Below are 17,641 nucleotides of genomic sequence, written 5' to 3' on the forward strand. Positions count from 1 at the left end.
CCAACTCCTCTCACCAACCAACACCTTCCTAACTGCCCATCCTACTTTACTTTTGCCCATGGCACTTATCAACTTCTAACCTATCATATAATTTACATACTTATTACTATGCCAATCTGCTTAACTTACTAAAAGGTAAGCTTGATAAAGGCAGAAATCTTTTGTATATTTAGTCATTGTTTAAACCAAGGCATTTAAGATACTTCCTGGCATATTACAGGTTCTCAAAAAAATATTTGTTGAATGAAGGACTAAAGGAAGAAAGGAATGAAAAACATCACTTGGTCATCTGCAGTAGATTTCACCAAATTCACATTAAGTGGTTAAATAGATGAACATAAAATATCTTTCCAGGGAAATTACACTGTTATATAATTTTGCTTTTTAGACACTCATTAAATATGATATGTATGTGTATACTCATCTGTATAGAAAGATACATAGACACAGATATAATCTTCTACTGTAATACATGTAGAATTGTCACTGAATTGTCCCAGAATTGTCACTGGGTAACCTTGGGCACGTTCTTATAGTTTTGAGCCTCCAACCAACTCTTACATATAAACTGAAAAGTTGAAATTCTGCTTTAGAAAACTATGATTCTTTATTCACAAATACTTATGGGAAAATAAAATGTGATCAATTATGACTTTTAAAAATGAAGCCTATTACCATATATTAACTACAGTCCATTAAATAGACATCAAACAAAATTTTGGAAAGAAAGTTTGTCTGAGAAATATGTAAATCAAAATAATACCTTTGCTACAATCATTAAGAAACTGATATATTCCCAATATCCTCTTCTGAAACTCCATAATTTTAACAATTTTTGGGAAAAGAAGAAATACATTTTATGCTAACTGGATAAAATGAATTAATTTCAGAGATATTAAAATGATTTTTAAACATGCCTTAGAGAAAACACTGAGGAATAGCAATAGTCACATTTATCGAAGGCTTTTAGGAAAAGAACGAGGAGAGCGTGGCAACCACTCCAGTGTTCTTGCCTGGAGAACTCCCATGGTCCATGGAGTCACAGAGTCAGACACGACTGAGGGATGAAGCACAGCACAGCAAAGGAATACTGAGCCTGGAGCTTAGTCCACAGGGTCGCACAGAGTTGGACCCAACTGAAGTGACTTAACAACCTAACACTGTAACTGAGGCTGTGAAGCTACAACTAGGGATGCAGAGCTGCCTCTCCATCATTCCAGCACTGTTCCTTAGTTAGGATATGGCTGTGATCTTATGCTTGCGATGCCTGACTTCTACCCTAGTTCAACATTAGCTTAGCTTGCTGAATGAAGAAAACTGTTGGTGCTCACTGAGACTGAAGATTAGTTAGCTGTTCTATAAACCTCACCCTTGTTCCTTATTCTCCAGAAATAGTTAACCAAAGATTTATGACTTAGATAATGTTCCAATCACAAGTGAGACTTGATAGCTACTTGGAATTGTGTGATCAAGACAATCATCTCTGAAAATAGAAGACAGCCCCCTCCCTATGAGCACCGTAGCCCTTTCCTCTTTCCCATATGTAATCTCCAAGCAAAACCTGGCAAGTTGGGAGCTGGCTTTTTGGAACATACTCCCACCTTTCTCTTCAGAATTGTCAGCCTCCTCAATAAAGCCATATTTCCTTTTAACCAACACTCTCAGTATTGGATTCTTGAATGATAAGCAGCTGAACAGGAATTCGGTAACAATATCATGACCTGTGCCATGAAGTATCCTAAGTATTTTAAATATTAGCAATTTTAATTCTTACAGTAAACATATTAAGTAGGTACTACTGCTATCATCTTTTCATAGATAAATAAAATATGGTACAAAATGTAAGTAATCTATCCAAGTTCTCAGAAGTATACGCTTCTAGGCTGTCTGATTCCAGAATTTGTGCTCTTGTCCCACTGCTACCGTCTTTTCATAGATAAAGAGTATGGTAAAAAATTTAAGTTATCTATCCAAGTTCTCAATAGTATATTCTTCTAGGTTGCCTGATTCTAGAATTTGTGCTCTTGTCCGCCTATCATAAACAGATAGTAGAATGACACTGTGGGAAGAACTACCAAAATTTAAGAAGTCCCCTCTTAAATTTTGAATTTAAATAGGAAAAAAATTGTTAGATAAAGTTTATTGCTGGTTTTAAATAAAGAAATTTATTTCAATATCACTGGTTAAGAAAACACTGTTTAAGCAACCAACTAATTCATGAACTAAAATTTCTTATCGAAAGCTACAAATCAATAAATAACTAGAGAAACAACCTATTTCAAATAAGTAAGAAATTAAAAATAATGAAAAGAAAACCTTTTGTCTAATAATGATAAATAAGAGAGGGTATGTATAAATGCACATCTAATCCAAAGATAAAAATTGTTTTTTACTATACATTAGGTTTAAGAATGAAAACTGACAAAATTGTTAATCCTGAGCCATTGATTTACCTTCTAGTTTTTACCTGAACCCCTCCAAGGTTTCTACTGTAGGAGAAAACTTTCCTCAGAAAGTATCATCTATCCCAACTAATAATAGGAACCCCTCTACCATTAAAAAAAAAAAAAAGTTACTGTGTTCACTGTGTTCAGTTGTATACTGTTAAGAAGAAAAGAAAGAGGGAGAAAAGAAAGGTGGTTTGTCAGCAAAAGCAACTTAATGGAATTGTTAAGGAGACTTGGAAAAGGAATGTTTGCAAGTAAAATGGTGTAAGCTTAAGACTCCAAAAGGTACCAGGATATTCTCTACTGATAGAATATGGAAAAAGAATGTCAAAAGTTTGTTCAATTAGTTACTTTATCTGAAAAGACAATAATGATTGTGAATAATCTAACTAGAACATAAAGGCAAGCAATAAGAGAAATTTGCAATGATTTAGCTTCTTACTTCTTTGCTCTTTGCAACTTCTGCAATGGCAGCAGTCCTTTGCTTTTCAAATTCATCATTATCATTTGGAGATTTGACAGGCATTGTCACTTGTAATGTCTTTCTTCGATCAAGTTCTCTGCTATCCACTTGGATATGAGACACACACTTCTGGTAATAATAAATAAAAACAAAATGCTTCAGTAATATCAGAAGGGATTCAACTGTTTGTAAGAAAGTGTATATCTTCAAAAGAAGTATCTGAATCACAACAAGTAAGAGCCCATAAAAATATAATTCCATCCCCAGATTTAAAAATAAAGGTAGAAAACTAACTGAAGTAACTTTAACTGTAACTAGTAAATGAAAGCTACACTAAATATAGCCATTTAAAAGGGGAGAGCATATTTAAAACCTTCATTAAACCAAAAGTTCTAAGCTTCATTTTAGGATAATGATTTTAAAAAACTTAACATTTCAAACAGTCTAGACTATTGCACAAGAAGAAAATTTGTTTTTTTTTTATTATGAGCTGATTTCCACATTATGTCACAATATCCATGAGGGTTAAGTAGTATAGTTACTTTTACATATAGAATGATGTCTTTCAACTTATAAACCAAATCAAAAGCTAAAAACATACTCTCTCCCCTAATCAGGCTGCAAAGTTGTGGGATTTTAGTCTCTTGAGACAAATGAAGAAAGCCCTCAATGATTAAAATATGCCCTGAATTCAATGCTCCCTTTTAATCCTAGCAGAAAAACTCCTATAAAATGAACCTTTTTCAACTCAATAATTTTAAAGAGGAAGAAAAATATACTTTCAAATAAATTCAAATAAATACAGATGTTCAATAATACACCTATAACATAGCTGATTCCAACACACAGCCAGCATACTCTGTCTTTAACCAATGTACAAGGCTAAGATGCTGAATAAGAGATTTTCACAATGGACTTCATAAACAAATAACATTATTGAAGCTGTAACTTTTAACATACTTCCTAATTCCAAAAAGTATAGCTACTTTTACATATAGAAAGATGTCTTTGAACTTATAAACCAAATCAAAAGCTAAAAACATACTTTCTCCCTCAGTCAGGCTGCAAAGTTGTGGGATTTTAGTCTCTTGAGACAAATTCCAGTAAATCCTAAAGAAAATCAGTCCTAAATATTCATTGGAAGGACTGATGCTGAAGCTGAAATCCCAAAAATTTGGCCACCTGATGCAAAGGACTGACTCATTGGAAAAGACCCTGATGCTGAGAAAGATTGAAGGCAGGAGGAGAAGAGGACAACAGAGGATGAGATGGTTGGATGGCATCATCAACTCGATGGACACAAGTCTGAGCAAGCTCCAGGAGTTGGTGATGGACAGGGAAGCCTGCCATGCTGCAGAACATGGGGTCACAAAGCATCGGTCACAACTGAGTGGCTGAACTGAACTCCAAAAAAAAAAGAGCTATATATATACTTTAAATTCTTGAAAATAATTAAAAGTCTCTTTTAGCAATTTATGAAAGAAATATTATCCCCAAAATGTTTATGAGGAAAGAACATTTTTAAAAATAGCACTTATTATTTTCAAATATGTTAATAGAATCTTTTCATTCTTGGGATTTTTCACTATAGAAATGACAATATCATCAGCATAGATCATGCCTCCTTTTATATTGAATTTCACATGTTCTTAAACACAATAAAAAATGGCATATGCTTTTAAATACTTTCAAAATAACCATGATGCAAGAATGAATTATTTAATTTTGAGTAGATCCTCCAAAAAAGGGTTTTGAAGAGGATGTCATTCAACTATTCTGTTCATTTATTTCCTGATCAACTCAATATGTTTCTCATACCAAATCTTTTAAAATTGTTACAGAGATGTACATCTCAATTTCCTAGCTGCTATGTTCGCAACTTATCTTCACTTTTAAGTCAGCACTCTTGAAGGAAATAAAGCTCAAGTGCAAGGCAGGTTACCAAGAGCTAAATTTTAGTAGCATCACATGACAAAGAACAAGCAGTCAGAGGGATTACTCTCGGATTCTTCAGGGATAAAACAGGGACAAGCTAAAGGAGATTTTTTTGAATGCAATCTGAAGTTTAGCACAACCAGAAAGATAAGATACTAGCCAGCTGAGGAGCTACCTTGAGGTAACATTCTACAGCAAGGTGGTTGAAAATTAGGAAATAAAAATGCTTCGCTTACATGAGAGAAAGATCAGGGCTGCCGTAGTGGAAAAGGAAAATACCAACTGGAAATAAAATTAAGTCTTTGACTAAGATGGGTCTTTGGATGAAGGCAGATGAATAGAGTCTCGGAAGGGACAGCTGGGAGAGTAGGTCCTCCTAAAGTGCAATGATGCCCTTCCTTGTTCCAACTTTTTTGTCTCCTATCAATTCTTCTGTTGATGCTTTTATTTTTCCTCCCTCTTTTGTTTTTAATGAACAAAGTGAGAAATTATAGCATACTTTTGTCTTCTTACATTTGCATTTCTCTCTCTCTCAAAAAACAAAAGCCCCCACCACCATCTTATCTTAGTCTTAAATTGACATCAGGTGTGTCTCTTAACTCTTTGAATCTTTGAATCTTTGGGTTAACTTTTTTTTTCTTTTAAGAAAAGAATCTACACCAAAACTTTAATTAAAATAAAGGGAAAAAAACACAATTATCAATTTCATATAATTAATATATTTCCACGTAACTCCTATGACCACTGAGTGAAGAGGTCAGCACAAAACTGAGCACAACGTGAATATAAATGAAAAATACTTTTTGCTGATTAAAATGCATCTGCCAAAATGAAAGTCATTACCTGTCCGAAAGGCACAAAAGGAGGTGGTCCACCTTCGGTTCCAATATTGCTTCTATTGTGTTTTGACAAGCTCTGTGAGAAAAGTGAGTTATAAAAGAGATTTATACATTAAAAATATATTTAATAACACTTATGCACAAGAAATCCAATTATTTTAGTAGATTGCTAAAACAGAAAAAAAAAGCCTATTAATTATTTTAAACTATATAAAACATATGCAGAGTTCAAGAAAATAGCAAGGAGAGATGAGAAGGCCTTCTTCAGTGAACAATGCAAAGAAACAGAGGAAAACAACAGAATGGGATCGGGTGGAGAGGGAGGTGGGAGGGGGGACTGGGATGGGGAATACATATAAATCCATGGCTAATTCATTTCAATGTATGACAAAAACTACTGTAATGATGTAAAGTAAAAAAAAAAAAGGAAAACTGGAGCTATCAAAGGAACATTTCATGTAAGGATGAACACAATAAAGGACAGAAACCATAAGGACCTAACAGAAGCAGAAGAGATTAAGAAAAGGTGGCAAGAATACACAGAAAAACTATACAAAATGTATTAATGATCTGGATAAAGACAATGGTGTGATCACTCATCTAGAGCCAGACATCCTGTGTGTGAAGTCAAGTGGGCCAGAGGAAGCATTACTATGAACAAAGCTAGAGGAGGTGATAGAATTATAGCTGAGATATTTATAAATCTAAAAGATGATGCTGTTAAACTATCAATCTGTCAGCAAATGTGGAAAACTCAGCAGTGGCCACAGAACTGGAAAAGGTCAATTTTCATTCCAATTCCAAAGAAAGGCGATGCCAAAGAATATTCAAACTAACACACAATTGCACTCATTTCACATGCTAGCAAAGCAATGATGAAAATGCTCTAAGCTAGACTTCAACAATATGTAAACTGAGAACTTTGAGATGTTCAAGTTGGATTTAGAAAAGGCAGAGGAATCAGAGATCAAAGTGCCAACATCTGCTGGATCATAGAAAAAGCAAGAGAATTCCAGAAAAATAATTGCTTCATTGACTATGCCTCTGACTGTGTAGATCAGAACAAACTGTGGAAAATTCTTAAAAGATGGGAATACCAGACCATTCTACCTGTCTTCTGAGAAACCTGTATGCAGGTCAAGAAGCAACAGTTAGAACCCGACATGGAGCAACAGACTGGTTCAAAGTTGGGAAAGGAGTACAATACGGCTGTATACTGTCACCCTGCTTATTTAACTTCTATGCAAAGTACATCATCAAAAATGCTGGGCTGGATGAATCACAAGCTGGAATCAAGATTTCCAGGAGAAATATAGCAACCTCAGGTATGCAGATAATACCACCCTAATGGCAGAAACTGAAGAGGAACTAGAGAACCTCTTGATGAGGGTGAGAGAGTGAAAAAGCTGGCTTAAAATTCAACATTAAAAAAAAAAACAACTAAGATCATGATATTCAGTCCCATCACTTCATGGCAAACAGAAAGGGAGAAAGTAGAAGAAGTGACAGATTTTATTTGTTTTATTTCATTTCTTGGGCTCTAAAATCACTGCAGATGGTGACTGCAGCCATGAAATTAAAAAAGATGCTGTTCCTTAGAAAGAAAGTTATGTCTAGGTTTGCAACCTAGACAGTGTATTAAAAAGCAGAGGCATCATTTTGCCAACAAAGGCCCATAGAGTCAAAGCTACGGTTTTTCCAGTAGTCATGTATGGATGTGAAAGTTGCACCATAAAAGAAAGCTGAGCACGAAAGAACTGATCTTTGGAACTGTGGGGCTAGAGAAGACTTTTGAGAGTCCCTTGGACTGCAATGAGATCAAACCAAACAATCCTAAAGAAAATCAACCCTGAATATTCATTGGAAGGACTGATACTTAAGCTGAAACTCCAATATGTTGACCACCTGATGTGAAGAGCCAACTCAATGGAAAAGACTCTGATGCTGGGAAAGATTGAAGGCAAAATGGAAAAGGGGGCAGCATAGAATGAGATGGTTGGATGGCATCACTGACTCATGGACATGAATTTGAGAAAACTCCAGGAGACAGTGAAGGATAGGGGAGGCAGGTGTATTAGAGTCAGTAGTGTCACAAATAATCAGACAGGACTTAGGGACTGAACGACAAGAGTCCCTGCATTATACAAAGCATATTTTGCATTTTATATCATTATATTAAACAGCACTAAGACTAAAAACAACAATAATATTCAGTTTAATTAAAGAACAATTTAAACTGTATATGAATATTGTATTTCTTGATAAGCTGTATTTAAGATGTTAATCTATTTTTTAAAAAACACACAAATGCATAAAATAATTGAGAGGTCCTTTCCCTAGTTTGATTTTAGACAAAAAAAAAAAAAAAAAGACCAGCCAAAGCAAAAAAATCAAGGTCATTTTATGCTATGACTTTCTTATAACTCACATAAGCTTCCAATAATACCATTTTCCAATACACATTATATAGTAAAAAGCATATTACAGGATTTCTACTTTCCATCTTGATGAATGTATAAGAGTTAAGACTTAAATCTCCCTCTACAACTAGGAATATGGACAACACATAAGAAACAAATGTTTTATGACACATGGCAAGAAGTAATGCAGGAATCTAAGTCCAAAGAGAAAGAGAAAAAATAACAGATGAGTTCTGCCTTTCTGAGACATGATGCAGACAGAGAGCACAGAAACCTACGTTGAGACAATCAGTCTCATAGCTCAAGGCGGACTGAAATAATTGGAAGTCCTGGGGCAGAGGCTTGAAAAAGAGAGTCCCGTACAGAAAAGATGCTCCAGAAACCTGCACAGGATCTCCCATAAGTCACTGGTGAGAACTAGGCTAAGCAAAAAACAACAGCAAGTTACAGGTTTCCATTTATACTAGAATTGAACAGAATAAAACATTTAGGGATAAACTAAACAAAGAAGCAGAAGTTCTATGCAATTAAAATTAAAAGATTGCTAAAATAAATTAAAGAAGATATCAATAAATGAAAAGACATGAGAGGGTCATGACTTGGAAGATTTAATGTTAAGATATCAGTACTACTCAAATAGTCTAGAGATTCATTGCAATTCTTATCAAAATCCTAAGAATATTTTTCACAGAAATGGAAAAATCCACACTAAAATTCATATGGGATCTCAAGGGACCCTGAATAGTCAAAATAATCCTGTGAAAAGCTCATACTTTTCAATTACAAAACTTACTACAAAGTTATAGTAATCAAAACAGTGGCAATAAGACAGACTAACCGAATAAAGAACCCAGAAACAGATTCTTGCATGCACTTTGTTGTTGTTCAGTTGCTCAGTTGTGTCCAACTATTTGCGACCCCATGGACTGCAGCACGCCAGGCTTCCCTGTCCTTCACTATCTCCTGGAGTTTGCTCAAACTCATGTTCATTGAGTTGATGATGCCATCCAACCATCTCATCCTCTGTTGCCCCCTTCTCCTCCTGCCTTCAATCTTTCCCAGCATCAGGGTCTTTTCCAAGAAGTTGGCTCTTCGCATCAGGTGGCCAAAGTATTGGAGCTTCAGCTTCAGGATCAGTCCTTCCAATGAATATTCAGGGCTGATTTCCTTTAGGATTGACTGGTTTGATCTCCATGCTATTCAAGTCAAGGGATTTTTGATGAAGGTGATAAGGGCATTCATTAGAGAAAGGAGAGTCTCTTCAACAAATGGTGCTGGGAAAATTGGATATCCACATGGAAAAGAATGAAGTTCTACCCTTTACTTACACCATGTTTAAGAATTAATTAAAAATGGATCAAACACTCAAATTTAAGAGCCAAAGAGCTAAACCCATAAAACTTTCACAAGAAAACCTCACTGCTTCCAAAATTTACTCTATGGTTTAGGATTTTTATGTGTACATTTGATTTCTGTGGGTATCACCTGCCAGATGTTCAAGTAATTTGAACGCTCCATGACTTCTCCATCACTATGGTTACCAAAATCAAAAACTATAAAACCAAAGAGAACTTTATCATATTAAGACATTTTCAAACTTTTTCATGTAAATTTTTACTGCCCTCTAAAAAGAAATACTAGAGCTTTTTTTTTTTCCCCCAAAAGGCTTTAGAAAGAAATAATGGGGCTTCCCTGGTAGCTCAGTTGGTAAAGAATCCACCTAGAATGAAGGAAACCCCAGTTCAATTTCTGGGTTGGGAAGATCCCCTGGAGGAAAGCATGGCAATCCACTTCAGCTCTTGCCTAGAGAATCCCCATGGACAGAGAAGCCTGGTGGACTGCAGTCCACATGGTCACAAAGAGTTGGATATGACTAAGTGACTAAGCACAGCACAAAAAGAAATACTAGCATGGCTCTCAGAAAACAAAGTGCAAAAACATATAATAAAACATTACAAGGATAATCGTCAAACTACCACTGATCCATGCATGTGTATGTGTGTGTGTATGTGTGTGTGTGTGTGTGTGTGTGTGTGAGTATATGTGTTTGTATGTGTATGTTTGCATGTTGGAGATGAGCAATTTCTGAGGAATGTTTGATCTACTTTACAATTAGTGAAGTAGGTTGGTGCAAAAGTAACTGCAGTTTTCCACTGATCAACTTTTGCCATTTGATTTTGGAATACATGCTTAATTATTAATAGTTTTGGCTGGGTTGGAAAAATTATGTATAATATGTTTGTGTGACTTGAGAACATATTAACACACTTTAAAAAAATCTCTAAGGATACAATATATCAACTTATAAAAGGAAAAGATCACAAGAAATGGGTGAGATTTCTCTAGGAAACTCACAGTTCATAAACTTGGCTATTTATATGAAACTATCAAATTGCTTTATTTATTACATATAAGACTCAGGGCCATCACTCTGGAGATACAGGAAGGCTCAGATCCATCTCCTATTAGCTATAATCATAAAATAAGTTTAACAGTTCTCAAAGCCTATTTCCTGATCCATATGGACATAACACTCTCTTATAAGACTGCTAGGTGAATTACATGATATACAGATATAAGAGTCCAGCACAAGGCATACACACTGTTCAACAGATATTTGTAGAACTGAATAAAAATAACAAAAACAGGAATTTTGACCTCAAAAAGCTTACAATCAAAGGATATAAGAAGTAAATATAACCTTATTGCTAGGTAAAAAAAATAATATGCTTCATATCACGAAAAAAGTATTCTAAGAATTCAATAAAGGAACAGATATTTCACTATGTGAAAAAAAAGCATTTTGAGTTTAAAATTATGGTCAATTCATGTTGATGTATGGCAAAAACCATCACAATATTGTAAAGTAATTATCCCCCAATTAAAATAATTTTACAAAATAAATAAATAAAACCAAAATAAAAAAAGCATGGGGACAATATGGTCACGCATGAATTAGGAGAGAAACTGGGACTACCCTGGTTCCAGTGTTTAAGACTGCCATTCCAATTCAGGGGCCAAGGGTTCAACCCCTGGTTGAGAAACTAAGATCTCACATGCCACACATTACAGTCAAAAAATAAAAATAAATAAAATAACAATAAGAATAATAAAATATTTTTAAAAAATAAAAGAGAAACTAAGACAAATTATCTTAAAATTGGGAAAATCTTTCTTCTTTTCCAAAAGAACAACTGAGAAAAGCCTAGAGAATCAAAGAAAGAGTAAATAGTTCCATTTAGCTAAAACAAAACCCATGTGAAAAAAATCAAGAAAGCTGAAAAGATAAACTAGAACTAGGACTAGACTATAAATGACCCTGAATCCCCAACTAAGGTATGTGAAATAAAAGTAGGGTGTAGCATTGGTCTGAGTTATGTTAAAGATACAGAGTATAGTAAATTAGAAAATAGAAAAAGGATATGCGGCAAAACCAGCTAAAAGGCTACTACAAATAGTCCAGGCCAGAGACTTAAACTACAGTAATATCAATGGAACCTGAGAGCAAGACACTGATGAGAGATCTGACTGCAGCTGACCAACAGAACTGGTGGCTAGAAGCAAAGTAGAAGGATAATTATTAGATAACATAGATGACTAGGAGGATGAAGATACTGTTAACAAAAATGGTGAAAACATCAACTAATGTGACTAGAAAGTGAAATGAAACAAGAATCTTTTCATCATAGTGAAATTCTAATTTGCTTTCACTTGCACCTATGTGTGTTTATAGATAAGAGAAATGGACGTTATTTATACATATGCACAAACACTTGTTTTCTGCAGAAAGAATTAAACACAGGTATATTATACATAGGACTTGCCTGGTGGTTCAGTGGTAAAGAATCTGCCCACCAATGCAGAAGACGTGGGTTTGTTCCCTAGGTCGGGAAGATCCCGCAGAGAAGAAAATGGCAACCCACACCAGTATTCTTGCCTGGGAAATCTCATGGACAGAGGAGTCTGGCAAGCTATGGTCATGGGGGTCACAAAAGAGTTGAACATGACTTGGTGACTAGACAAAAGGAATATTATACATAGCTTATAACTGGTATCCTGGCAGTTGTAAAAACTTGTCAGTAAAGACTGACTTATAAAATATGTAATAAAATATAACAAATATTGAAAAAAGGCATCTGTTTTAGAAGAACAATATGCTTAAACAAAGGTAGATAATTTCTGTACAGATCACTGTATTCCACTCTATTCAACTCTGGCATAAAGAACTAATTTTACTATTCATTATAGGATGATCCTTTAAAAGAGAGACTACAATAAAAACAGTGTAATATTTTAGAAGTTCACACCATTCTTCTCAGTCTACACTTACTCTCTGTAACTCCCATTTCTCGATAAGGTGTTCTACTTCACCGCCAAGAACTGTGGTGTTAGAGTCATTCAAGAGCAGGAATCCGTTTCTTACGTCCACGGCGCCTGAAAGTTTAACTTTAGTTCCAGGTGGTGTGTTTAGGCTAAAGCAAAGGGAAAAAAAGAGTTAAAACACATTTAAGCTCCTTCCCCAAACTGGAATTCAGTCCCATACTACAACCTAGTAAAATCCTTCAAAACATACTAATGTGGAAACTATTTTTCAGGTGCTGGGCTGCATAGTGTGAACAGGCCATCAGGAAGGAAGTAGGAGACCAGGTGCAAGACCGTCCTTCTCTACCTTAATTCTCTTCTATGTGTAAAAATACACGGGTAATGGAAATCACAGCTCATAAACTTAAAGAGAACAAAAGATGTGAAAGTACTTCCTCGACTCCATCATATTGTATAAATGTAAGATTTGCTCTTTTTTCCCCTGAGCTTTACAAACCTCATTTTTTAAGGTGTTTAAAAGAAGCCTTTTATTAAGCACAAACAATTTTTAATACATTACCAATACAAATAGGAAAATGTCTTTTAATGAATATGGTATATCAAAAATCTGAAGGTTTTTCTTCATACTGACAACAAAAATAATCAAATTTGAAGGAGACCGTACAAAGCAAAATTTTGCGGACACCACTGTCATTTACTAATAACAGTTGAACTATAGTCTAAATTTACTACATCACCTGGGGAGGAAGGGCAACCATTTTTTTTAGAGAGAATTTTTAAACTCTTATTAGCACCATTCAAAGCTTATTATCAGTTGTTCACCTACAAACTAACAGGTCAGTTCAGTTCAGTTCAGTTCAGCCATTCAGTCATGTCCTACTCTTTGCGACCCCATGAACTGCAGCACACCAGGCCTCCCTGTCCATCACCAACTCCCGGAGTTACCCTAACTAACAGGTCAGGTAAAGATTTAAAGCAAGTTTTCAGTACAATGTTTACAGCTCCTTCTTTTAAGATACTTGGAGTCTATGCTCTCAAAGGATGTTAACCAATTCTGCCTTGATAATTACAAGGTGTTAACATGTGGAGGGAAATGTGTAATGGAAAGAATTTCCCATTTTTCCAAAGCTCATTTTATACTATGTTAAAAAATTAAATTACAATACAAAAGAGATAACAAATCCATAAGAAACCGAGACCTTTAACATCTATATAAGCTACTGTAATCCACATAAAACAATGGTCTTTTTGTTAACCATCCAGTTAAAGATCAAATGAGAGTTATTTATTCTAAAGCATACTGACTTCAAAAGGATTTTTCCATAACAGGTTAACATTATCTGATTTGGGACAAACATTATCACACCATGACCCCTTTTACAAAAACCAGGGAAAATATTGTTTATCCTCCTACCAGTCTTTCAGTAAAGGAAAAAATGGAAGAAATCAATTTCATCACACAGGTTTATCCTAAAGTAAAAGCATATATACTAAGCCCCACTGCATCTCTTCAAACATAGCAGCAAGGGGTAAAGAACTGCAAAGAGGAATAAAGACAGTCCTAAAGCACCTAGGATAGATTAGAAAATCATGCTGAAAGGCTTCCACACTGTCACATTTTTAAAAATTTATAAAATCCACTATGTGGTATGTGTGTGTGTGTACTAAGTCACTTCAGTCATGTCTGACGCTTTGCAACCCTATAGACTGTAGCCTGACAGGCTCCTCTGTTCATGGGATGCTCCAGGCAAGAATACTGGAGTGGGTGATAGTGCAAAAGCAAATCAATTGGTGGGGGGGATGGGGGGAGGGTGGGGGGTGGTTCAGGATGGGGAGACACATGTTACTCTCCAAGATGGGGAGCACCCTTGGCTTATTCACGTCAATGTATGGCAAAAAACCACCACAATATCGTAAAGTAATTATCATCCAATTAAAATAAATTAATTAATTTTTTAAAAAAGCAAATCAATGAAAGCATTGGTATCTCTGGTTTATTTTGAAGAAAAATGGTTGATAAAATGGTCATTAACAAGAAGAAACAGAATATGCCTATTTTTAAGGTTTCAAAGATCCCACATGGAGTAAAACATTATTTGGTAAAAATTATCCTGAGGACCCTATGCTTAATCATTCTTAGTCATTTTATGTAACTTAACAAAACAAATAGTCATGGACAGTCTTGCCTAACTTAACTCTTAAGTAGAGAGCTATATGGTGATAAATGTAGGAAACTGCACAATGCCTATCAAACTTCAAAATTAGCAACAACTGAATATAGATACACTAAGTGAAGTTTTTCCCAGTTCCAGGTAAACAGCAGATACAGATTTTCTAACTCTATAGTCATCATTTAGGGATAAATTAAAAAAAATAAGCACCAAGAATACCAGGCTGCCCTACTCTTAACCTCTAAAGAAATTATTAATGAATTACAATATTTGCAGAAAACCAATGTGTTCTTTAGAGCCACTTTTTATGTTATGTTAGCCAATAATTTCTAACATATTGATAAAATTGCACAGTGTAATGAAATGTAAAAATCACAAATTAGCAATATGAGAAACTATATAAGACCTTAAAAAGTAGGAAGTAAATTACAGGGGCATTTCCATTATGATAATATATTTTTAAAACCAAAAGCTAATGTGAAAGCAGATAATGAGTTATCTTTATGTAAAATGACTGTACCTTTCCAAACTCATTCTCTAATAGGTTAAGAGGGAAAAGATAGTGAATTATTTTAAGTCAAACATACAATCTCACTAGGATAACTGATAACGAGTTACAGTCACCGAATTACAATTCTATTCCCACAAAAGAATAAACAGGTGCCAAAATTTTAATGTAATTTTTATTATATCACCTTCAGGGTCATAACTTACTCAGAGAGCATATTGCAATTTAACTAATACTTGATTGGCACTCCAAAGTTTCTTTATTCTCCCTCTTCATTGAAATTAAAAAAAAAAAAAAAAACACGGTATCAAGTGGGGCTGGAGGTACAATAGATGAGTGGAAAGAAGCACCCCAGAGAAATGCAACGCCCAGTGGAGAAAACACATTCTATACCAACTCCTGGTTTATCCTCCCTAGTGAGCTCCTATACCTTCCTTCTAAGACAACCACTAACCACCAAACTTATTTTGAAAATAGCTTCCCAAGTTGTTCACATGGGAGAACACTTCTGTAAGCTATTGTTTCTATAGAACCAAAAGTAGTCATGCTGTTTCAATGATGTGCAAATGAGAAAGAAGCAACCTTTTTTATCAATTGTCAAAATGTAATAAATTCAACAAAAGAAAATGGTGAACAGAATAAGAGACTCTCTTCTCTGGGCCCATCTTGTGCTTTCATTTACCGCAGAAAAATATACAGCAGTAAAATGAGAGAATGAGCCATTACATAGCAAGTCTTCATTCTCAGTCATTTTTCACTAAATGTGTCAAAGGAGGAATATTTCTCCATAAAAGTAGGAATCATTCTACTCTTCAAAGAAAAGACAACATAATCACAAAGTCAATATACCCCGCTTTGTATATGAAAATCAGCATTTTAGACGAACATACATATTATCTTCTAAGGAAGGAGCCTCCCTCACCAAAGGCATACACTAGCTGAAGGAAGAAAGAATGAATGAGATTGCTGAATGTGGAATACAAGACCTCAACCTACAGTATCTCCTCCCATATACCACCATGCCAATCACCTAAGCTCCACTAAGTGTAACTTTTCACTCATCTATTGTCAGGGTACGCTGTCTTTGCATGTGCTATTCCACCCCCCATCTCTCTCAAAACACCTATTCATATTTTAAGTCCCATTCCTGGCTCCCCTAGGTACAGGCAATTTCCTGAACCTCTATTCATTTCAAATTATATATATATTATAATCTGTATGCTGTGTGCTTATCTCATTGCCATATAAGCTACTTGGGGGCAAAATCTAAATTCTTTTTATCTTTGACCCTCCAGCACCAGATAAAAATGTTAGAACAAATGCTTGGGCAGGAAAGAAGTATGGTCTCAGTATTAATATGAAATGGAAAAAGCTCAAGAGACCCTGAGCAGCAAACATAAGCAAATAAAATGACTAAGAAAATAAAAATGGGAGGGGGACTGTTTGCAAATGTCCATTGAAAATTCCCATCTCAGAAAAAAGAGTTCAAACAGATCTAATGGAGACACTGAGAATAATGGAGACACTTTCCCTTGCTTCTCATTGCTTTTTTCCATTCCAACAGGCATGACTCTAAAAGCCTATTATAAAAACAGGCAAAAGGATTTGGAAATTTTTCCTTAAAGAGTTATTCCTCCTTTTAGACAGTGGAGTAACATACAAACCTCTCTAGCTTCGATCATTTCCCCCAAGAAAACTCATTTGCCTATAACTTTTCTAAAACACTAAACAGTGTGATGGACACAACTGTCAAGGAAGAAATTGTAACATATTTTAAAACATTTGGCTCAGACGGTAAAGTGTCTACCTACAATGCGGGAGACATGGGTTAGATCCTTGGGCCGGGAAGATCCTCTGGAGAAGGAAATGGCAACCCACTCCAGTACTCTTGCCTGGAAAATCCCATGGACAGAGGAGCCTGGTAAGCTACAGTCCATGGGGTCGCAAAGAGTTGGACACGACTAAGCGACTTCACTTTCACTTTCTGTTCTGAAAATTTTTAAAGATCTAAAATTTAGTGATAAAATTGACAAGATTACTTCCCATGTAAGAACACCTTAAATTTCTGTTTTTGTTATTAATATTAAAGCAATTAAATTCAAACTATTTCTCTTTACAGATATAGTACAAACTCTCTAATCTATCCTAAAAAACTGTAACATGTACTTAAGAGTTCATTCCTTCTTTTCAAAGGTCTTAGAAACAAAATCCTTTGTGAACTGTACCTTTAAACACAACAAATATACACAATAAAGAGCCAATTACCTTATTTTTGACAAGTAACTAAATTCTACTGCTGTGCAACTTATATGACCATCAGTCATCTGTAAACGCAACATTCTTGGTGCAGCCTGAGATTCTTCATTATCCTTTGGTGCAGCAACATTGCGAATTTTTTGAATTTGCAAAACACATGGACCTTCAAGCTGTCAGAAGACAAAGGAATAAATATCACCTTTAGCCACAGCACTGTTTTCATTTTAATCATTCTCTTTTCCTTAATGGTTATACTTTATTTATAATAATATTTCAATT

The 17,641-nt window shown here is 35.0% G+C and overlaps 1 protein-coding gene across 4 annotated transcripts in view; it reads right to left on the reverse strand.

Moving 5' to 3' along the window:
- Positions 1–17,641, reverse strand: part of TDRD3 (tudor domain containing 3) — a 192,590-nt gene that overhangs the window by 93,629 nt on the left and 81,320 nt on the right. For all 4 annotated transcript variants that reach the window (XM_070471156.1, XM_070471154.1, XM_020894978.2 and 1 more), the window contains 4 exons: positions 17,372–17,532; positions 12,435–12,576; positions 5,689–5,760; positions 2,890–3,039 (listed from right to left, as the gene is read on the reverse strand). In XM_070471156.1, the coding sequence (XP_070327257.1) occupies positions 2,890–3,039; positions 5,689–5,760; positions 12,435–12,576; positions 17,372–17,532 (525 nt within the window). The remainder of the gene's footprint in view (positions 1–2,889; positions 3,040–5,688; positions 5,761–12,434; positions 12,577–17,371; positions 17,533–17,641) is intronic.

This window comes from Odocoileus virginianus, chromosome 8, assembly GCF_023699985.2.
Source record: "Odocoileus virginianus isolate 20LAN1187 ecotype Illinois chromosome 8, Ovbor_1.2, whole genome shotgun sequence".
Classification (NCBI taxonomy): Eukaryota; Metazoa; Chordata; class Mammalia; order Artiodactyla; family Cervidae; genus Odocoileus; species Odocoileus virginianus.